We start from the raw sequence: 21,810 nt of genomic DNA on the forward strand, positions 1-21,810 counted from the left end.
AGGACAAACGTCCCATCCGGACACCTCGAGCTGAAGACAGTCCCGCCAGCAGGCGCCTGCAACAGGCAGGAGACCCGCCGGAATCGGCAGGGCAGGAGCCAGTGACCTAGAGTCGGTTCCTTACGCCCGGCGTATCCCGGGGTATTCTTTTACTGAAGATGACTAGAAGCAACGTGGAAGCCGCTTTTCAAAAGAGCAAAGGTGCGGGAGCAGGGTGACGGGCGGGAGCCGTGGGGGCACCGTGGGAGGGGAGCCCGCCCTGGTCTGAAGGACAAGGAGGCGGCGCGCAGGGACGGGCAGGAAGCGCAGAGCTAAGACACGCGTGCTCACGCTCGGCAGGGGTCAGGTTGCAGGAAGCCAGGGAGGGGGCGTCCGACACCTGTTCTGTCCGCGGGGGTGGGGGGAGGCCGAGCGGGCGCTGGGCCCCACTGAGGGGCTGGGCCCGCCGGGCAGCACGCGGGAACCGGCCGGGGCCCCTCACCGACCGCAGAGGCCACGGCTCACACAGGGGCCTCGCTGCCAGGCGGGGGTGCTAGGGAAGAGCTGGGGGGACTTGCAGCTGGCGGCACCGTCCAGGGCCCGGGCGGGCAAACCTCCAGTCCCTGCTGTGTGCGGCCCCTGACTCGAGAAGGGTGAGGAAGCGCTTGGCATTAAGAAAACCAGTTTTAATCAAAATCAACTCATTTTTAATCAATACATGAGTTGGAAGAAGGCCCAAGTGATACCCCAAAAAGTAAAACGATGCAAACCAGCGAAACGCAGCCGAAGGGCAGGGAGGGCCAGCTCCTTGCTGCGCGTCTCCAGCAGGCGGCGCCGAGGCCGGGGCAGGTGGACCAGCCAGAGCCAACTGGGACAGCTGCAGCTGCGCCGGCCCGGGCGCGACCCCCAGAGGCAGGACCTGGGGGCCACACCCGACGCCCCCAAGGCTGTGGTCCCTCGCAGAGCTTGTGCTGAGCAATGTCGTCCTCTGCTCGTTACAGACTGGGGGCCCGGGGGGAAGCCGCTCCTGCCACCGGGGACGGGCAGCCAGGCCCCCAAGGAGGCTGCGGTCCTACAAGGACACAGCCCTGAGAAAAGGGGAGGGGACGCTGCAGAGAAGCACCCCGACCCTGCTGGGCCCCCAAGGTGTGTCCCGGGCCGAGGGGAACACCGTCTGGGAGAGAGACAGGGCGGGAAGTCCGTGGCCAGGCACCCCCACTCCACCCGGGCACCCCTGCTTTCAATTTTGCTCAAACCCACCGGTGGTGGGGGCAGGTAGAGGGCCCCCAGCAGCTCCCTGCGGGCCCCGTGAGAAGCGAGGCAGGAGGTAGCACCCCTGCTCTGGTGCGCACGCGCTGCTGCTCAGCACCCGGGCCAGCGGCCCCGAGCAGCCAGCTCCCCGCACCGGAGACGGGTCACCAGGAGGTTGTCAGCGGCCAGGCCTGCACGCCCAAGCCCAGAGGTGGACACAGCGGTCAGCCAGCACGCTCGCCGGCGTGGGTCTGCGTGTTGCTCTTATTTCCAGAAGCTGCAGAAAAAGCCCATCTCTGCCGCCTGGCGACGGGAATTCAGCAGGGCCCGGCTCTCGGAGGCGCGAGCACAGCCGAGTTGAAATAATGAACAGGCAGAACGACGCGTCCAGCCAGGCCCGTCCCACACGAGCAGGAGCCCCAGGCCTGTGTCCCAGGCACCACCCAGGGAAGCGCTGCAGCTGCGCCGGCCGCCCCAGGGCTCCAGGTTGGTGAGGGCTACCGGGCTGGGCGGCGCGGGCTGCGGGAAGGAAGGCCCAGGCACACAGTGAGGCCACCGCCTGCTGTGCGCGGTCCCTGAGGGGGCACCCAGGACAGGGGCGAGGCCGGCTAACACGCTGCATGGTGTCCTTGCAGCCAAGAGCCTCTGCTCAGCAGTGGAATGTTCCAGGGCCCCGGATGCGGCCGTCCACTGAGCTCCTAAGACCCAATGCCCCTTCTTCAAGGGAGCCTCTGCCGGGGGTGGGAGTGGCGCCGCGCTGGCTGGCCTGGCCTAACCCTGCCCGCTAGGAGCAGCCGCCCAGGGCCGCCTCGCCAGGCCTCGGCTTCTTGGCCTTCCCGTTGGGCCCAGGTGGTGGGTTCTGGCGCCGCTTCTTCTCCAGCTGCTGCTGCAACCGCTGCTCCTTCTTTTTCAGGTATGTGGTCACGTTATCGAAGGTGGCCTTGTAGAGGCCGCGGTAGCCGGTGTCCTCACTGGTGGGGCCTGTGTGGGCGAAGCAAAGTCAGTGCTCAAGGCCCAGCCCTTGAGGCCCCCCCGCACAGGCAGGGGGCCAGGGCACCCCACCCGACGGCCCTGGAGTACCCACATCCAAGTCCTGTGCACGGCTCCGGCGGCAGTCGGGCAGGCAGGACACTACCCTGTGGGCACCCGGGTGCTGCCCGCACCCCCCCTTTGCCTGCACCCACAGGCGCAGTCCTAACCCGCCACAGGCAGCGCAGCCTGGTCTCCTCCGCCCTCCCCGAGCTTCCTAAAGACACGGTGGTGGCCAGGCAGGCCCTGGGAGGTGCCCCTGGAGGGCCCCTGCCCAATGTCCCAGCTGGAAGCACCAGCAGCCGGGGCGCCAAGGCCTACCTGCTGAGTCTGAGGGCCCATCAAGGCCGGCCCAGCCATGAGCAGCAGTGGCAGCTGCTCCAGCCAACCAGGGTCACTGGCAGCGCGCCCTCTGCTGCGTCCTCAGAGACCCCATTAGCCACCTGCCCTGGGAGGGCACATGCCCCAAACTCACAAGCCGCCCCCCGGCACCCCGCCTGGGCCAGCTCTGCCTGGCCAGCATGGGGCGCCTCCTGAACGCTGCGCTTGTCTCACCTTCCAGCATGGCCCAGCTTCCCTGGAGGAGACCGCAGACTCTCTCCACCACGGCGCTCTCGGGAACGGGCTGGGGAGACGGAGAGCTTGTCACGACGGGCAGGACTGGAACCCCCAGGGAGCCTGCTGCTTCACCCCGCAGGGTGGGCCGAGCCCACTGGGAAGCTACCGCTCTGGGGCTGCCGCTGCCCAGGCTCATCAGGCGATGCAGAGCACAGGAACCAGCATCTCCCCAGCCGGGGTTCAGAGTTCAGGTGTCCCCCGAGCCCCGGTCAGGTCAACCCTGCAGGGTGCAAGTCTCCACAGAGCACCGATTCCCCCCGCAGCAAGTCTGTGAGACGTGGCGGGTGGGATGGGAAACAATACCCCCACTTTACCGCGGGGTGCTAACTCAGAAGGCACAGGGTTCACCTCCCAGGGAGGATCCCTAGTTCCCCTCAGCCCAGCAGGACCTGGCACAGGAGCCAGGTGGCGCTCAGCTCTTGCAAGGCCAAGACCATGCACATGCCACCACCTCTGCCAGAGAGACACATGACAGACGATCACGAGAACATGCCAGGGGTGGTCAGGCCCCAACCATCACCCACGCCCCCGGGAAAGACCCCAGCATAGAGGTGAGGCAGGTACCACCCACCCCGGGCTGAAGTGCCAGCAGGGCCCGCACGCCTCACCTGCCACTGGCCGCCCGTGGGCCTACAGAGCACCAGGGGGGCATCCCGGCAGCCCTGCAGCACCCACAGCCCCTGGCTCTCCTGGAAGCCGATGTCCCACACTCGGTGCTGGAAAGAGAGGTGCTGGACAAATGCCAGGCGCTGGCCGGGGACGTCAAGGTGGAAGATGGAGACCACAGGCGCACTGCCCGGGAGGAGCACGTCAGCACGTGGCCGCCACCGGGGCACCTCGCCCGGTGAGAGCCCCTGCAGACAGCCCCGTTGGCCCACCCCGTCGCCTGAGTCGGGCACGGCCGCCCAAGGCCACTCACCCGTCACACAGGAGCGCCACGCAGCTCTCCCGGCTCCAGTAGGCGATGCGGGAGGCCGCGAGCCTCTGCAAGGGAAGGGGACCGCACGTCAGAGCCACTCGGCTGAGCTCGAGCAAGAGGGCGCTGATGCCCCCGCGCCCCAGAGAGGGCGGAGCACTGAGAGCTGCTGGAGGGCAGCGAGGGGAGGACAGGTGTCGGGAGACCACTGCTTCCGTGACTGACGCGCGGGAAGGGCGCAGTGGAGTCTCCAGACTGGCAAACTGGCCAAAGAGCAGGGAGGGCGAGACCTGGTGAGATTCAGGTACCGTCGCCTGAGGGGCCCCGCACACTGGCGGAGGACACGGGCCAGGCTCCTCCAGGCAGCCAGGGCAGTGGGATGCAGTTGACCTGGCGGCCCCGGCGGCCCTTAGGCGGGCATCACAGGCCTGGCCGGCCTGCCTGAGCCCTATCCAGGCCAGCAGCAACCCACCAGGAGCGGGGCAGACGAGGCACCGGCCAGGGTGGGGGGAGGGGGCCCTTCCATGCACATGAGACCAGGGGTGGCCGGAGCACCAGACGGAGCACAGGGCCCTGGTGACAGGTAGGACCTCCTGGCCCCTGAGAACAGCCCCACCCACCCCAGAGAAGCTGCAGGTTGGTCCTGGCACCACCACCTGGACCCCAGTGGCTTCAAGACACCCACAGATCCAGAAAATCCAAACCTGCTCCCCTGGAAACGTCAGCTGAAGCCCAGGGGACCTTTTCCACAGGATCTGGTGGTGGGAGCAGGTCCTGCCTGTCCCCACCAGCGAGATAAAAGCAGGCGGTTTACCTTGTCCTGGGGCTCCCCCGGCTCCTGCGGGCTGGTCAGGGGACAGCAGTGCAGCTCACGGCCACTCGTGTACTCCCAGAGCCTCAGGGTGCAGTCCTGCGCACAAGGCACCCTCAGCGCCCGCTCTGTGCCCGGCCCGCGGGACCGCGACCCGCACCCTCCCCACCCCCCAGTGCTGGCTGAGAGCGCGCTGGTGCCAGTGGCCACAAGACACGGCGGCTCCAGGGCAGAGGCCAAGGCACACAGACAGCGTCAGACCACGCCTGCCACACTCAGGCCAGGAGCATGCGCACAGGCACAAGCACGCACGTGCCCACCTCTATATGCGTGGGCACACGTGCACTTGCCCACGCCTGCATCCTGCGCACACAGGCCTGCAGAGCACGAGGGAGGCTCCCGGCAGCTCTGCAGCACCCCCGCGGGCTGCTGTCCGCACAGCGACACCCCGGCTGATGAGGAGAGGGCAGGGGAGTCCCCGCGTGGCCTAGGAGTGCCCCTGGTACTGCCCGGGGCGGGCAGACCTGTGCAGCAGGAGCCTCGGCGCTCGAGGGCGCGGAGAAGGGCTCTGCGCCGCAGTCCTGCACATGGCACTGCCAGGGGCGCCACCCCGGGAGACTGGCCTAGCCGGGCCCACGTCTGTCCCGGAACCCCCGAGCAGCGTGACTCCGTGTCTGAGCAGACGCGCCCCGGACACCAGGCTCGAGTCCCGCGAGCCTCACCCACGTCCAGCTATGGAGGGTTCAACTGACGGAGCAAACGCAGAGCCCAAAGCGGCAGCAGCAGGCCTGGGTGCGCGCTCGGGGGCCCAGGAGGCCACGGCACACGCGGGGCCGAGCCGCTGCCGGGCAGGCGCACTCACCCCGGAGCAGGACAGCAGCAGGTGCGGCCAGTCGGGCACCACAAAGATGCAGCTGACGAACCTGCGGGGGGAGAGGGTCAGTGTCCAGGAGCCCGCACGCTGGCCGGATGCCCAGAGGCCAGAGGAGCCCAGCAGCAGCCAGAAGGTGCCTCGACCCTCGTCCCCCTCCCCCCAGGCCAGAGAGCAGGAAGCCCTGGGAGAGGAGCCCCGCGGCCGCGCTTAAGCCACGCGCCTCCTCTGGCGACGGCCTCGGGCCTTGCCGGGCAGGTCCTTCTGCAGAAGAGCCGCTGCGCCCCACCCCACCCCGTGACAACCCCCGGGCTAGGCGCAGTCAGTCTTTAAATGGCTGCAGCAGCTCCCCACCTCTGCCCCCACCGTCGCCCTGGCCCTGCGCCCTCAAGAGCAATCCTCCAGGGACAAGCCCTCAGGCCTGGAGTGCCCCAGGGCGCAGACCCCAGGACGGGTTGTCCACGGCCCTGGGGTGAGGGAGGCGTAGAGAGGGCTCTGAAGGGCCAAAGGCCCCGGGCGACTCACCCACAAGCCAAGCCCCGAGGCCAGGTGTCCAGCAGCCACCTCCCCCTTGGCCCCAGCTTCCAAAGCAGGACCGGCTACCTCCACACTGACCCCCAAGGCCCCGGGGCGGGAGCCCAGCCGGCCGGGACACTCACTCGGCGTGCCCGAGGCAGAAGGACTGGATGCTGTGCGGCGCAGCGGCCCAGCTGACCCGGATCTTCTCGTCCCGGTCGGCGGTGAGGATGAAGCGGTCGTCAGGGCTCACCGCCTGTGCGCGAGGGTGGGGGGGGACAGGCCACTCACGGGGAGGCCGGCACCCCAGCGCCCTCCAGTCCCATCGCCAGCCCTCCTTCCCGGCCGTCCGCAGCCTGACGCCCCAACCCGACACGCCCAGCTCCGGTGGCGCCCGCCTCTCCGCGGCCCCGCATCCCAGTGACTGTCCCTCACCAGCCCCGCCGCAGCTGGGGCTGCCTGTTGGGCCACCGGGGAAGCGGCAGCTCCTGCCTCGGAGCCGGAAGGACACCGATCTGACCCGGACGCAGGGAGGACAAGCGCTCGCGTCCACCCGGGGCTCAGTCTGGAGTCTCCGCCGCGTCCTAGCCGCCATCTCCTGCCCCAGCTCAGCTCCCAGGGCCCTCCCGGCCCCGGGAGACAGGCGCCCCCACCCAGACGCCCGCCTCCACCCGCGGCGCCCCACTCACCACATCCAACAACATGGACAGGTGCCCGAGCTCCAGGTGGCCGCGGCCCCGGGGCTCCAGCACCGGGAAGGAGTAAACGTCCCCAGACTTGTCCGCCACCAGGACCTTCTCCTCGGAGGCCGTGAAGGTCAGGGCCGTGCATCTCCGCACCACCGTCCTGCGGGGAGAGGCGCGGTCGGCGCAGGCCCAGGGCGGCCGCCGGGGGCACCGCGCCAGCAGGAGTGGGCGGGCCGAGCCCGACAGGCCGCCTTCAGGCTCGTCTTTACAGCAGCGGCTGCGAACAGCAAGGGGGTGGGGGCCCAGCTGGCTCTGCCGAGTGGGCGCACATCACGGGAAAGCCCAGGGAAGGGATCCCGCCCCAGCACCTCCGCGGCCACGGGAGGGAAGGCCGCGGTCAGCTTCAAACACCGCGGTCGAGGCCAAAGGCGCCCACTCGGGCCGGCCCCTGCTGCCAGAGCGCCCGGCCCGGACCCCGAGCGGACATGCCAACTCCGCGGCCAGCCCTGGGCACTGGACCAAGCCCCGCCTGTATCGCCTGCAGGCAGCCCTGAATTTAGGGGGCTCGCCTCCCGGAGGCAACTCGGCAGGACGCCAGGAGCCTGGGCCAGGGGAGGTCTTGATGAAAACCAGCTCGCCCGCGCGCCAGCTGCGCCTCCCGTCTGCTCGCTCCACTCGGTTCTCCTGGAATCGCCTCCACGCAGCGAGCGCGCCCCGGGCAGGTCCGCACGTTCCCGCTCCCTCGGGCAGGCGAGCGCCGCGTCCTGCTCTCCGGCAGCGCCGTCACCCCCGGGTGTGCAGGGGACCCGCTCCCGAGACGTCAGCTTAAAAGGGACACCGGCGCGTCAAGGCCAGCCCGGGTGCCCCACTTCCGGGAACAGGGGCAGGGAGGGGGGCTCAGCCCTGCTTCTGGGCGTCTGCTGGTGCGTCTCCTCCTCCCCCACGGCCGGTGCCAGGGGAGCAGCGGACAGGAGGCGCAACGGGACAAACGTGGAGAGAAAACAACGGCGGAAGAAAGACAATCAGGCCCGGGGGAAGGCTGCAATCCCAGCAGCCCAGCGGCCACAGGCTCTGGGCTCGGGAGCAGCTGCCTGGCGTGCAGGGGGTGGTGCCAGGCCCTCAGGCGACGGGCTCGAGTGCCAATGAGATCACCACCCCAGGAGGCGGCGAGCCCCCACGGGGTCCCTCCCACCCAGCACAGCGCAGAATGACCCACGATCGCGCACCTGTGTCTCCGTGATCTCAGGACTAAACTCACCCTGGGAGTGAATCCCAGATGCAGTTCAGCTGTGGGGAGGGGCTGGGGTGCCAGGGAGTCGGGTCACAGATGGGGGCAAGGTGTGGCCGGGAGGGTGAGGGGCATCTCCCCGGAGGGCGCCTGGGGGCAGAGGCAGGGTCCCGCCACCCTTCGCCAAGGGCTGCAGCCCAGAGGTGGTTGCCTGGCCCCGAGGGCCCAGGGCTCCAGCACCCTCCACCCTCCGGCAGCCTGGCACCCAGTCGAGCGGCCGCGCTCCGGGGCCTACCTCCTGAGACACCCACTCACGGCTGCACAGAGGGGGCCGCCCCCTCCCCCGGTCCAGTGGCCTGACCCCTCCTCTGCAGACCCCGGGAGGGAACAAACCCAGGGGACTCCTGCTCCGCCCCTCTCGCCTTTCCCGAGAGAGTGACCACCGCAAGGCCTGGCCCTCCCGTCCTCTGGTCAGCGCCACTCCGGCGTGCCCGGGTCCCGGTCTAGCCGCTGCGAAGCCCTGCTCTAAAGACAGCCCTTGCCCCCAGCGCCCATCTCGGCGTCCCTGCGAACCCTCAGGGGACGTGCCGCAGAGTGAGCCACGCCGCTCGGCCCCCGCACACCCTCAGCCCCTGCAGCGGCCGCACCCTCCCGCCCCCCACAGCCACTCCCCACCCCCGAGAAACCGCCCAGGGTGCCCACTCGGGAGACGGTGAAGGGAGAAAGAGGGCTCGACAGACAGGACACGGCAGCACAGCGCGGACCCCACAACGGCCCCTGATGCCCGACATCGCCCCGGCCACGTGAGGGTGGGAGCCGTCGCCCTTCCCCCCTCAGACCCTGCACACGCTGGACCCTTCTAGAACAGAAAAAGCTGCCCCAGGAGCCCTGGACGCCCATCTTTCCTTGCCTTCCATGCTCCATCCCCAGGAACCCCAGGGGCACAGGAGGGCTCTGGGGACACCCCGTCCCCAAGCTAAGATGGCGCGACCAAGGAGCGGGGAAAGCACAGGTGAAAAGCTAAGCCGAATGCCGCCTCCTGGCAGCTCAGGGTTGCACCTACTGGGCAGTGCCTGGCACTCCGGCTCAGGGCACCCGGCGGCCAGCTGCACCCCGCCCCAGCAGTAAGGGTGATCCTGACCCACAGGGGCAGCAGGGCGAGAGCCCTAGCGTGGTCACACCCCCGTGGGATCTCCAGGAGGGGTGCCTCCATTCACCAGGGGCCCTGGGCCCGAGGGACGGGCACACTAGGACTTATGATGGGGCCCCAGCTGTCCACACCAACGTGGCAGGATCGCCTGGCCACCCCGGAGACCTTCCTGGGCCCAGTCCGTGGGCCCGGCCCTGGCCAGCCTCAGTCTGCATCTGTCCCGGCCCCTGAGTTCTGAGTCCCCCTCGGGAATCATCAAACCTAAGTGCAGCCCTGGGGACAGCGAGGGCAGCGCGGCGTGGCCGGCCCTCCAGTCCCAGCCCCGGCCCCAGGTCCCAGGCAAACAGCGTCGTTTCAACAGGGGGCTCCAGGACCAACCCAGGCGCCCCACGACAGGGACGAGGTGACCTCAGCAGATGCAACCGTGCAGCCACTCAGGCACTGAGCGCACGCCTTGGCGGGGCCTGGGGGTACAGCACCTCCCCGAGTCACATCTGCAGAGGCGGTTACGGGCGAGTTCCGCCTGGCCCCGGCCCGCGCCTCCGCGCCTCCGCGCCTCCGCGCCTCCGCGGGAGCCCACTCTGCACGACCTAAGAAATTAAAGGGGGAAGTGGCTGGTGGGACAACACACCCTCCCCAGAGGAGTCGGACAGACGAGCGACCGGTCAGCTCGATTGCTCTGCTCTGCCGTCCTCAGGACGTTCCCAGCCAAGTCCCCGCCAGGAGACACAAGCCACCCGGGCCGGGGAATGGCAGGCCCTGGCCAACCACGCCCGAGGGCTTCCCACCCAGCGCTCTGTCACCAAGAGCCAGTGGGGCAAAATCTGGGTAGATGGGCTCGCCTAGAACAAACGGGGACATGGGATCGAGTAAGGAGGTGCCACGCAGCGGGTACGAGGCTCAAAGCGAGGCCGCGCGCAGTCCGTGTCTCCGACCAGACTGTCCACAGCTGGTTTAGACACGCGTGGTGTGATGCGCCCCAGTGCTGTCCGGGTGGGATGTGAGGGCTTCTGGGGGAGGAGAGAGCCCCGGGGCGGTGCGGGGCCTTCCTCCTAAGCTGCACACACACAGCTCAGGGCCTGGAGGCTCCTTCCTGGGAACTTCCACAGGTGACTGAAACACGCCACCTCGTATGGAAAGTGCTTTCTGAAGATGCAGAACCAGTGAGCACCGGAACACCCCTCAGCAGAGAGGTGGGGAGCAGTACCAGGGATCAGTACCAGGAATCCTGATGCCTCTGCCTGCACTGATGCTTCTTGGGCCTCCAGCACTAGCACCCCCACAACTTCATCCTGAAGACCCTGGCCTCTCCTGGCCAGGTCTAAGCCCCACACCCCCAGACCCCCGCCCAAAGCCAGCTGCCAACTCAAGCCATCCTGGGAGGCAAGCCCGACTCCAACGGGGGCCTGGGCGTCTGCAGCCAGAGCTCAGGGCGCCCGGCCCAGCCCAGGGAGAGTCAGTCCCGCTCCACGGGCACCCATGGGCGTGCAGAGGCGCTGTCCAACCAGCCTTCACTTCCAACCATGTCTCTACCGCCTCTGGGCAGACCCCCCACTTTGAGACTGTCGGAAGCCACGGACATCCCAGCTATCAACTGAGCAGCCAATGTAACGAGGCAAGGCTCACAACTGTTAAGGGCGAAATGGTGTCCCCCAAAATTCATGTTGGAATCCAAAGCCCCACCCCTCAGAATGCGGCACGGTCAGCCCACACTGGACGTCACTGACCGGGCCTGGAAACTGCAGCTTGGAAAGACGTGGAAGGGAGCAGGTCGCCATGCAGACAGCTGACCTGTCCTCGCGCGCCAACCTCCTATCGGGACATCCTTCCGGGGCTTGCTGAGCTGGGGGAGGGGCCCAAGCAGAAGCGATCAAGGCTTAAAGAGGGCCTCCCTGGTGGCGCAGCGGTTGAGCGCTGGGTTGCGAAGCTGCCCACGGCCTCTGCGGCGCCGGTTCGATCCCCGGCTGCTCTGCGGCCACTGGAGGAGGGTCCCACATGGCGCGCAGACCTCTCCTGCCGCCCGCTGCTCCCCTCTGCAGTGTCCTTCGGTCCTTCTGCCTGCTCTGCTCCCCGCTCTGGTGAATTCTCTCACCCTCCCGCGCTGCTGACTGTACCCAGTGCTTGTATAAACAAAACAAACAAATTAAATAAATAAATAAAACATGCCTCTATTAAAAAAATAAATAAATTAAAAAAAAAAAGGCTTAATGAGGGGCAGAACTGGCGTCCCGAGAGAGACCCCGGAGCGCCGGGCCAGGGAGCAAGCACGCGGGAGGCGCGGCCACGCGCAGAGGCAGCGTGGGGCCAACAAGCCCCGCACAGAGGCCTAGGAAGAGCCAGCCCTGCCACGCCTACCTGGACCGCAGCCTCTAGCACCCAAGGACAAAGGCCCGCCCAGCCGAGCCGCTGGCAGCCCGACAGTGGCCCTGTACCCTCAGCGTGCCACCGCTTGGCCGCCAAGGCCGCGGCCCTTCCTCTCCCCGGCAGGGATGGCAGCAGCTGGAGCCACGGCACTGGCACTGGCCCTGACCCACAGGAGAAACGTCCACGGCGCCCACCCTGAGTCCTGAGGACCCCAGCTCCTTGGGTTGAGGGCTGCTCCCTGGGCCAGACACCGCCTCGGGCCTCCCAGTTCAGGACGACAGGGCCTGCAGGAGTCGAGGGAAGCACACGTATCTGGAAGCTTCCCCATGGCTAGCTGTACCTGCCATGTGACACTTCACCGGAAACCTTTCAGTTTTTTGCTTTAAACTCTTACATCACAGGTGTCTACCTAATACAGAAAAACACAAAAAACAAGAAAGAAATCCCGGCAGCAGACTTCACTTTCTACCTGACTGCGCAGAAGGCAAAGTGGGTTTCCTCGCTTTCGATGCCACCTGGAGTTTGGCTTTTACGCTTCTCTCAAAACTGAGATGACACACAAAGTGGGAGGCAAGCTGTCCCGGGGAGCCCCAACTCTGTAACCCGCAGTGCCGGCAGTCCGGCAGGTGGCCTGTGGCCTGGGAGGGGGAGGGCTACCTCTGCTGCCGGTAGGTGTCACCCTCTATGCCAGGGACACCGTCACCCGGGAGGGAAAAACTTGCACAGGAGGAGACTCTCAGAGCCAACACTATTCACCTGTGCTGCGCCCAGGTCAGCGTCACCCAGTTGCGCCCCAAAGGCACAGCCGACAGACAAGGAGGTGGCGGCACGCACCCCGGACAGTGGCCGCAGCAGAGAGCGAGCACCCTGCTGGGCCAGAGGGAACACCAAGGCCACAGAACCTACGTTCTTGTGGAGATACTGATTTGCAGCCCCCATCAGCAGCCCCCTGTCCAGGTGCTTAGGAAGACATGCAGTCACGCAAAATTAACCCAGCCAGGTTAAATCCCAGGCTCAAAGTCTCACACAAAACCTGCCCCTCTCAAGCAGTGGGCGGACCTTCCCGCATCCACCGTCGTGGGTTGGAGGATCTGTGTGCAAAGCAGGGCAGCCCAGGGGCCAGGGATACCCACCCTGGAACCGCTGGCATCAGGCTCAGGGCCTGGCCCTGCCTTCGGGGCCGACTGACAAGATCGACTCCAGATACCAGGGCAGCAGGTGTAGGTGAGACCCGCAGCAGGTGTAGGTGAGAACCCATCAAGGCCCCAGGCCCCCAAAAGGCCTGTCTGTTACCAGGACTGATTCGGTTAACTGACGCAAAGCGCTACTAACAGTGCCCGGCAGCGCAGTCGGAACGCGTTAGTCACGTCGCTACGGCTACTGGCATGCAAGCGTGAGCTGTGCGCGTGGCGCCGCGGTGAGGTTCAACGTTAGCATTCCATACCTGACACTCAGACATTGCCATGGTTTTGTACGGAAAAGAATCAGACGCTTACTGTCATCAGTTAAAGCAAAATAGCTGCCCGACTTGGAGAAGGTGGACGCCAGAATCGTGTCGCTGCCCTTGCCCACGGGCTGTCCATCCTCCCTGGGGAAGAGAGGAAGACAAGGGTTAGGCCACCCCAGGTAACTAAGGCACCCACCCCACCGCGCCGCCAGCCAGGCAGAGCCAGCAAGCAGGCAGGGAGGCGTGGCAGGAGATCCCGCCACCTGCGCGCGGTGTGGGCGCGGCCGAACAGTTCCAGTCTTTGAGAAGCAAATCTGGGCCTCCCCGGTGGCGCAGCGGTTGAGCTCTGGGTTGCGAAGCTGCCGGCGGCCTCTGCGGCGCCGGTTCGATCCCCGGCTGCTCCCCGGCCACCGGAGGAGGGTCCCGCGTGGCGCGCAGACCTCTCCTGCCGCCCGCTGCTCCCCTCAGCAGTGTCCTTTGGTCCTTCTGCCTGCTCTGCTCCCCGCTCTGGCTCTGGTGAATCCTCTCACCCTCCCGCGCTTCTGACTGTACCCAGTGCTTGTATAAACAAAACAAACAAACAAAACCAGCAAACAAATAAATAAAGCATGCCTCTATTAAAAAAAAAAAAAAGCAAATCTAATTAAACCAGACTCAGTGAGCGTGTCAGAGCTGACGTGAATCAGACAGTCATAAGGGGCCTCCCTGGTGGCGCAGGCGGTTGAGCGCAGCGCTGTGAAGCTCTGCAGCCTCTGCAGCGCTGGTTCGATCCCAGCCAGCCGGCGAGGGTCCCACATGGCGCAGCAGACCTCTCCTGACTCACCCGCTGCTCCCCTCAGCAGTGGATTTCATCAGTCTGCCTGTTCTGCTCCCCGCTCTGTCTCTGGTGGATCCTCTCACCCTCCCACGCCTCTGGCCTGTACCCCGGCTCTTGTAAATAAAATAAATCTTAAAAAAAAAAAAAAATCATCCTAAGGAAGAAATGAGCTGCCAGACCAGTGCCAGTGCCGCTAAATCAGACAAAGCGACCGCACTCGCCTCTCGCTCGGCTGCAGTGAACCCGCATGTCTCCATGCGCTGATGACTGACGAGACAAATTAAAAGTACTTACAAAAGTCCTGACAGTCTTAAAGTCTAATTGATTTTTTTAAGATTTATTTATTTATTTATTTATTTATTTTATACAAGCACTGGGCACAGTCAGAAGCGTGGGAGGGTGAGAGGATTCACCAGAGCCAGAGCGGGGAGCAGAGCAGGCAGAAGGACCGAAGGACACTGAGGGGAGCAGCGGGCGGCAGGAGAGGTCTGCGTGCCACGCGGGACCCTCCTCTGGTGGCCGGGGAGCAGCCGGGGATCGAACCGGCACCGCAGAGGCCGCGGGCAGCTTCGCAACCCAGCGCTCAACTGCTGCGTCACTGGGGAGGCCCAAGTCTAATCGATTTTTTTGTTAGTTTTTTATTTACATATTTTTTACACCACCGCTCCGTCTCCTCTCAGGTGTAATCCCCATAAAAGTCCCCCCCACCAAGACACCCGTGAACCGCCAGCACAGACTCTGGGGCTCTTCCCTCCCGTCGCAACCCTCTCCCAGCCCTCCCCAGCCGAATGGCCCCCTTTACAGCTCTCCTGCTAGCTTTGTCTTTTTCTCGCGAGCCCTTATTTGACTTCCCCATGCTCCTCAGCTAAGACCACCCGCTGTTTCTCTCTCTCCCTTCTGACTTAGGCAACTGGGCCTCAGCCCTCCCAGCGCCACCCGTGTTGCTGCGAATGGCATGAGTTAATCTTTTTGATGGCTGAATATTATTCCATTGTGTGTACAGACCACATCTTTTCGATCCAGTCATCCGTTTTGGGGCATTTAGGTTGCTTCCATATGTAAAGCCTAATTTAAAAATGAGTGCCGTTTTCTTTCCTATGGTGGTGGTACCTGGTTTCTCCACACAGTTGGGAGAGAGAAATGAAGAAATCAGCAAGTAAGCCCATTTACTACCCAGGCTACACCTCCTACTATGCAACCACACCTCAGACCCCCGAGACAGCTCCCACCTCACCCTTTATTCTCTTGTGGCTTCTCGGCAGAACTGCAGTCATACGTGAAGGGGCTGTCGTCATCACTGTAAAAAATAACAGGAAGACTTTAGGAGGAGTATGTTGTTCATAAAAATGCAGACTCCCCCCATACGAGATATCTAGTCATTAAGATTTTGTCAGGATAGCTATTTTAAGGAACAGTAAAGAGCTTTATTTGTTTAATCTAATTAGATCTGCCACAAATTGACATGTTTCTGTCCCAAAAAAACTAAGTAAAATAAATAGGATAAAAATTCAATAGGAAGGGCCTCCGCAGCCTCTGCGGTGCCAGTTCGATCCCTGGCCACCGGTGAGGGTCCCGCATGGTGCGCAGACCTCTTCTGCCACCCACTGCTCCCCTCAGCAGTGTATTTCGCCAGTCTGCCTGTTCTGCTCCCCGCTCTGGCTCTGGTGAATTCTCTCACCCTCCCGCGCTTCTGACTGTACCCAGTGCTTGTATAAATAAATAAATCTTTAAAAAAAAAAAAAAATTCAATAGGAAGTAACATCCTATTCTTCCAGGTACTAGAAAATCAATGCCAAGATAATTGTTAGAAGAATTTAGGATTGCTTTCAATGGGTTTTTTCATCCAAATTTAAAGCTGCCATTTTTTGTTCAGAAAAAAACATCTCACTTACCCAAAAGAGTTCCCAGGACTGCCAACCACTTACCAACACAGGAGTCGCTCATCTTCCCTAACAGACCCTAAGCTCTCTCTGGTTTATCCCACCCTGTTTGCAGTACCTGGCACAGGGAAGGCCGTTTTGGTTTTTTTTTAAAGATTTATTTATTTATGCATACAAGAACTGGGGTACAGGCCAGAGGTGAAGGGGGTGAGAGGGTTCACCAAGACAGAGTGGGGAACAGAACAGGCAAATCAACTGAAATACACTGCTGAGGGGAGCAGCAGGCAAGTCAGTAGAGGTCTGCCACGCCACGTGGGTAGCTCCCTGGCCAGAGATGGAACTCGTGCTGCAGTGGCTGCGGACAGCTTCATAGGTTGCGTTTTAACCCCTTGCGCCACCAGGGAGGCCCAGAAGGCAGTTTTTAAAACGACTGTGCCTGAACTCTTCTCCCACAGGGCCTACAGTATACAGGTTGTCCTTCAAGACAGAAACATGGCTAGTCACTGCACTTTCTCAAAAGGTAAAGATGTAAGTGAGCAGGTCCTGTGTAACAAGCCCATGGCTCACTATCTAAAACAAAACAGGTAACAGATACCAGTCAGTTTCGTAAATTTGTGAAATCTGAATTTAGCATCCAATTGAATTTCTGAAACCAAACACTAAACCAGGAGCATGGAGATTTGATAGACACGTGGTCTGTTTCAAGTAGGAAAAAATCAGAACTACACGGAGAAAGGAAACAGTGGACTAACAGTGACCACCATTCCAGCCAAATTCGATCAAAAAACATGTACCAGGCCTCACGGTGGAGCAGCGGGTTGAGCGCCGCGCTGTGGAGCTGTCCACAGCCTCTGCAGTGTGGGTTCGATTCCCCCCCTGGCCAGGGAGATACCCACATGGCGCAGCAGACCTCTCCTGTCTCCCGCTGCTCCCCCCAGCAGTGTTTCAGTCCGTCTGCCTGTTCAGTCACCCCACTCTGTCCTTGGTGAATCCTCTCACCCCGGCTCTTGTATAAAAATAAATCTCCAAACAAATTATTCATTTTAAAATGCCGGTGTTGGGGCACAAGACAGAGCGTGAAATTAGGGAAAACACAAACCGCAGACCCACTAGAAGGGGCGCGTTTCGGACACGGGGTGCGCCTCCGAGTACGGGGATGTCCAAGAAAACCTCCGCCCGAGCAGGGCCGGGGACGAGGCGCGCGGGCAGGGCGGGCGCCGCCGCGGGGACGGGGCGAAGAGCCAGTTCCCGAAGCGTGAAGGCCTCCGGCAGGGAGACCAGGGGCCCCGCTCCTCCCCCCGCAGCCCGAACCTCCAGTGTGGACACGGACCCCGGCTGCCGGGCGTCGGCCCGCGTGACCCGCCGGAGGACGCCGCCAAGCTGCCACGGGCCGCGACGGCCCGGCCAGGCGCCGCGGTCAGTCAGGGACGCGGGGGCGAGAAAAAAGTGGACGGGCCCCCGCGAACGCGCGAGCGCCCCGAGGCGGCGGGGGGACGGGGGCGGGGCCCCCCCAGGCGCAGCTCCGGGGACGCGGGGACACAGCGGCCTCCAGCCCCGACGGGCGCCCGCAGAGCCCGGGTCCCGCGCCGCGCCGGCCCTCACCTGCTCGCAGTGGAGGCGGCCAGGAACCGACTGCCGCCCCGCACCACCAGCGCCCGGCCGCACAGCGCCAGCCCCGCGGCGGCCGCCATGCGCCCGCCCGCCCGCCGCGCCCCCCACGTGCTCCCGCCGCGCCGCTTCCTGCGGGCGCCGGAAGGTGACGTCGGCCGCCGCCGCCAGGCCCCGCCCCGCCGCCGGCCCTGGGCATGCGCGCGGCGGCGCGGTCGGCCCCGCCCAGCGCTCGTCCGCCCGGGGTGCCGGGCTCGCTCCGGGCCGGGGCGCTGCGGGGGGGGGTGCGCCTCTCCCGACAGAGCCGGGTCGCGACACCCCAAAGTCTCAGGGGGCTTTCCGGCCCAAGGGCTCCCCCTTGACTTCAGCCGGGGTTGCCGTGGCCCACACCGCTCGGCCGCTCACTCAGGTGCCCCAGGCCCCCAAAACCCAGCACTGAGGGCGCGGCTCGCCGGCCCCCACCCTGTCTCCCGCTCCCCGCCGCCGGGAGGTCTCCCCGGGCCAGAATCCACCCTTTACCCGCCTGCGCTAAGCCAGCAGGTGACGCCACGGCTCCCGGGCCAAAGGTGGAGCCTTAACCTGCTCCCTGCTCCCGGGGTGCCGGCCGCTCCCCTGTGCCCCGCCCGACCGCCCTGGGGCCCACGGTTCTGACAGACCACAGGGCCTCACACACGCCGGTCCCTGTGCCTGCGGTGTTCTCCCATCACCACGTCTCTGCGTGCTGATTAGTTTCCTCCGAGGGGAGTCACCGCTCACTCCGGGACGCCTTCCCTGCCGGTGTCTGTACACGGCACCAGGACCTGGGCCAAGGCCTGGCCTGAGCAGTGCGCCCGCAGCCATGCCCAGCGTGTACATGGGAGGACCAGTTGGCAAAAGGCGCAGCTGCTTACCTAGGAGTGGCGGGCGGGTGAGAGGCAGGATGCCCAGGAAACAGCTGACCCCGGCCACTGCACAGAGGGTGAGGTACACCCCAGTGCAACACGTGGCCAAAGGCAACGAGGTGAAAGGTGCTCACGCTGAAGGAAGAGGGTTTATGAATCTTATGGATTGCAGAACAAAGGCCATGGAGGGTCCAGCTGGAAGTAGGGGGGCCGCTCAGACTGCTCTTGCTCTGTGGTGATAGTGTTGCGTGCTCCCGCCAGGGTGCTGGCTCCGTGGCTTTACCACCCCTGTCCCGACAGCTGAGCCCCTCACAGGCGCCGGCATTACCAGGATGCCTGCCTGGACGCTTTACTGTTGTTTTCTTTTGCACCTCACCCAAAAGCCACAGCTCAGATTTCAGTTCTGTGACTTTGGCTGGGTGGTGGTGGTGGTTGGTGTTTTTTTTTTTTTAATTTCTTAGTACGACTAGTTCAATGATAACCAAGTCTTCTCTGAAACTCACAAAACAATGAGGGCAGATTAATTCCTGGTTTGTACCATCTCGCTTTGTAATCCTGTGAAGGAGCTTGCTGTGCTGCTGGGAAGGGCATCGGCTGCCCACCCACACCTCGGAGCGCTGCACAGAAGTCACAGGGTGGCCGCCCGGGCAGCAGTGCTCATGCGGCTCCCGACACACTGGCGGCAGCACTTGGGCCACTCTTAGCTGGGGGCTCTTCTGGGACTGGACTCTCTAGGGGGGCCCGAGGCAGCTGGTCTTCTCTCACAGCCCTCTCGCCCCCACCGCCAGGCCCGTCCACCTGGCAGCAGAGCTGAGAAAAGGCCCACCAGGCCTCAGTGTTCCGGGCGTGGGGCGGTGCTGCTACTTCTGACACAGGCTGTTGGCCCAAGCAAGTCACAAGGGCAACAAAATCCAAGGACTGGGACTCCCCTGCTGATGGGAACAGCAGCAAAAGTCACAAAAGGTGGGAAGGAGGGAGGGCGGGAGGAAGGGAGGGCTGACGGAGGCCATTTTCATGGTCAAATCTGCTCATGTCTGTCCTGGGGGCCAGCAGCTCAGATCTCTGCAACTCCAAACATTGTCCCAAGATCCCTGGAGTCTCATCTGATCCACCACGAGGCATAGTCAGTGGCGCACCGTCTGGACTACTTTAGCTATGGCCCAGGGTACGGTTCTCCTTGATGCAGAGACCCACCAGCCCATGCCCCAAGCCCAGCCTGCAGTGCCCACACGCGGACAAGCCAACAGCCCAACCTTTCCCCAGGGATTATCCCCACTCTGCACTGCCCTCTGCCTTCCCTGTGCGCCCTGTAGCTCGGACAGCACCCTGACTCACCTCCTCTGGGCTCCGCATGCCAGGGCAGCTCTCCCCACATGCCAGATGCATCTTCACTTTCCTCCTCCTCCAGGGAGGCAGTGCAGACACTAGAGGTGTCCAGGGCACTGGAGGTGCCACGACACAGGCCAGGCTGAGGATGAGCTGGTGCTAAACTGGGTGTTAGCGGCTGCTCAGCACTCTGTGGCCCTCCCCCATGCGCTGGACTGACACTCAGCCCCCACTCTGCTCCCCAAGGCCGGTTTTAAGCTCTTGGATCTGAGGGCTTGGATCAGAGAGGCTCCCTCGCAGCTGTGCCTCACACAGTGGTGGAACTTTCATTTTTGGAAGACTCAGTCTCCACACTGCCCTGCCTGGGCTGCGCCGGGCCACAGGAGCTAATGTGTGATCCATTTCCTTCGGGGCTTAAAGAGAATATACCCATCAGATGGGCACTCGGGTCTCCTGAGCTCGCTGGCTGTGTGCTGCCCAGTGCTTTTATTTTCCTCTTCAGACCACACACCTCTGAGTTGAGGGTTGGCCCACATGAGACTCCAGTTATCTTTACAAGTTTGCTCGTCTTTAGGAGAGCAAGTGGGGGCTCTAGTGGTGTACACTGGACTTTATGTAATTAATGGAGAGACACAAATATAAATTTGTTAGGTTTTGTCTGAAAATGGGTCTGTTCTTCTGTCTCCGCCTTGAGCAGCAGTGACAGCTGCAGGGACATCCGGACAGAGAATTCACAGTCGGAGCACAAGCCCTGCTGTCGTGGTCGAGGCTACAGTTTACCAGCTGACTGGAAAACAGGACACAATCCCCTCCACAAATACGCGAGAAACCAGCGACCCTTTCTCCAGCCTCTGCTGCTGTGGTCTTACTTTTTAAACCAGCGACCCTTTCTCCAGCCTCTGCTGCTGTGGTGTTTTTATTTATTTATTTATACATACATACATACAAGCACTGGGTACAGTCAGAAGCGTGGGAGGGTGAGAGGATTCACCAGAGCCAGAGCGGGGAGCAGAGCAGGCAGAAGGATCGAAGGACACAGCTGAGGGGAGCAGCGGGCAGCAGGAGAGGTCCGCGCGCCATGCGGGACCCTCCTCCGGTGGCCAGGGAGCAGCCGGGGATCGAACCAGCGATGCAGAGGCTGCGGGCAGCTTCGCAACCCAGTGCTCAACCGCTGCGCCACCGGGGAGGCCCTCTGCTGCTGTGATCTTTAGGCAGCGCTAATCTGCTCATGCTCTGGCCCTGCCTCTCCCTCTGGGTGTTCCCTCTGGTCCCTTGAACTTCTGCCAGCACCCGCTCCCCAGGCTGCAACAGCTCCCCAGCCGATCCCCGGTCCTTAGACCCTGGTTCCCCACCACTGCCATAGCTACCCTGCTCAAGCGTGCTCCTGCTTTGAAAGCCTCGAACATGACTCCCTTTATCCACTGGGTCTCTGGCTCCCTGAGGGCTCCTCCAACCATCTGTGCCTCCTGCTCACGCCACCCTGCCAGTGACCTGGGGGAGGCCTTTTCATTTTGCTGGTTCTTGAGTCCGTACAACTCCAGCCATACATTTCCCTTCAGCCCCGCTGGGGGAGGGTAGCTGGACTGGCCATTTCCAGCAGTGCCCACCTGGCAGCCCTGGCCTATCACCTCCCAACTCCTCAATCACCTGTGAAGGAGCATATAGGCAACCCTGGAGACAAGTTAACCGGGTGTCACACAAAGGATACTTCCTCTGTTGGGACCGTTTTTTTCCTTTTCTCCCTGTATATTATAATCCAACAGCGAGTCAGAGTTTTGTCTGCAAGGGAAAGCAGAGCTTGTATCTGGGGTCTTTAGAAGAACGGCAACCCTGGAGTCGCATCTGGGCAAGGCCCGTGAGAAGCCCTGTGTGGAGGTGCGCTCACTATCCACGAGGGCTGAGAAGTGCCAACAAAAGGGAGACTCGCCTGCCCCTGCGGGGAGAGATGGTCTTTTGGAAGCCAGTCCCGGGGCACTGGTTGCTTTCTGTGAGTGGACCGGCGCGTGCCCCGAATTCCAGGTCAGGGTGCTGGTTTAATGGGGGAAACACGGGCCGCGTATCCCGAGTTCCTAAGCCCAGAGCCACCGCCGGGCAAGGCCGGGTCCCCAAGCGCCCGGCCTGTTTTGCACGTCCCCTTGATCGATTTCTTGGGCACCTTTACACGCTAGGGACAAAGGACTCCTCGCTCCCGCCCAGGTCCAAGGCTGCGGCCCTGTCGTCCGGGGCGGGTGGTGGTGCCGTGGGCCCGCTGGGCTCCAGCGTCCCGGCTGGCGAGGGCCTTGGGGCCCCCCCACGTCCGTGCGCCCGGGAGGCCACCCACGCGGGGCCAGGCCTCGCCCCGGACCCGGGCTGGCGTGCCCGACTGCCCGCGCCAAGCGCCCGGCCCGCCCGCAGGAGGGCAGCGAGCGGAGGTGACCCAGGCGCCCGCGCGG

General features: G+C 63.7%; 1 protein-coding gene across 1 annotated transcript; it reads right to left on the reverse strand.

The window, feature by feature from the left end:
- Positions 1 to 2,014: 2,014 nt before the first annotated feature.
- WDR4 (WDR4 tRNA N7-guanosine methyltransferase non-catalytic subunit) lies at positions 2,015 to 17,260 on the reverse strand (the record flags this gene model as incomplete). The annotated part of the gene is made up of 11 exons (XM_084232770.1): positions 17,166 to 17,260; positions 14,918 to 14,980; positions 12,864 to 13,007; positions 6,681 to 6,837; positions 6,135 to 6,247; positions 5,467 to 5,527; positions 4,608 to 4,703; positions 3,797 to 3,861; positions 3,486 to 3,669; positions 2,815 to 2,884; positions 2,015 to 2,211 (listed from the first exon to the last, which is right to left on the reverse strand). The coding sequence occupies exons 1-11, from the start codon at positions 17,252 to 17,254 to the stop codon at positions 2,015 to 2,017; spliced, it is 1,239 nt and encodes a 412-aa protein (XP_084088896.1). The 5' UTR covers positions 17,255 to 17,260.
- Positions 17,261 to 21,810: the final 4,550 nt, after the last annotated feature.

The sequence above is a fragment of the Talpa europaea genome, assembly GCF_964194135.1.
Source record: "Talpa europaea genome assembly, chromosome: 4".
NCBI classification, from domain to species: domain Eukaryota; kingdom Metazoa; phylum Chordata; class Mammalia; order Eulipotyphla; family Talpidae; genus Talpa; species Talpa europaea.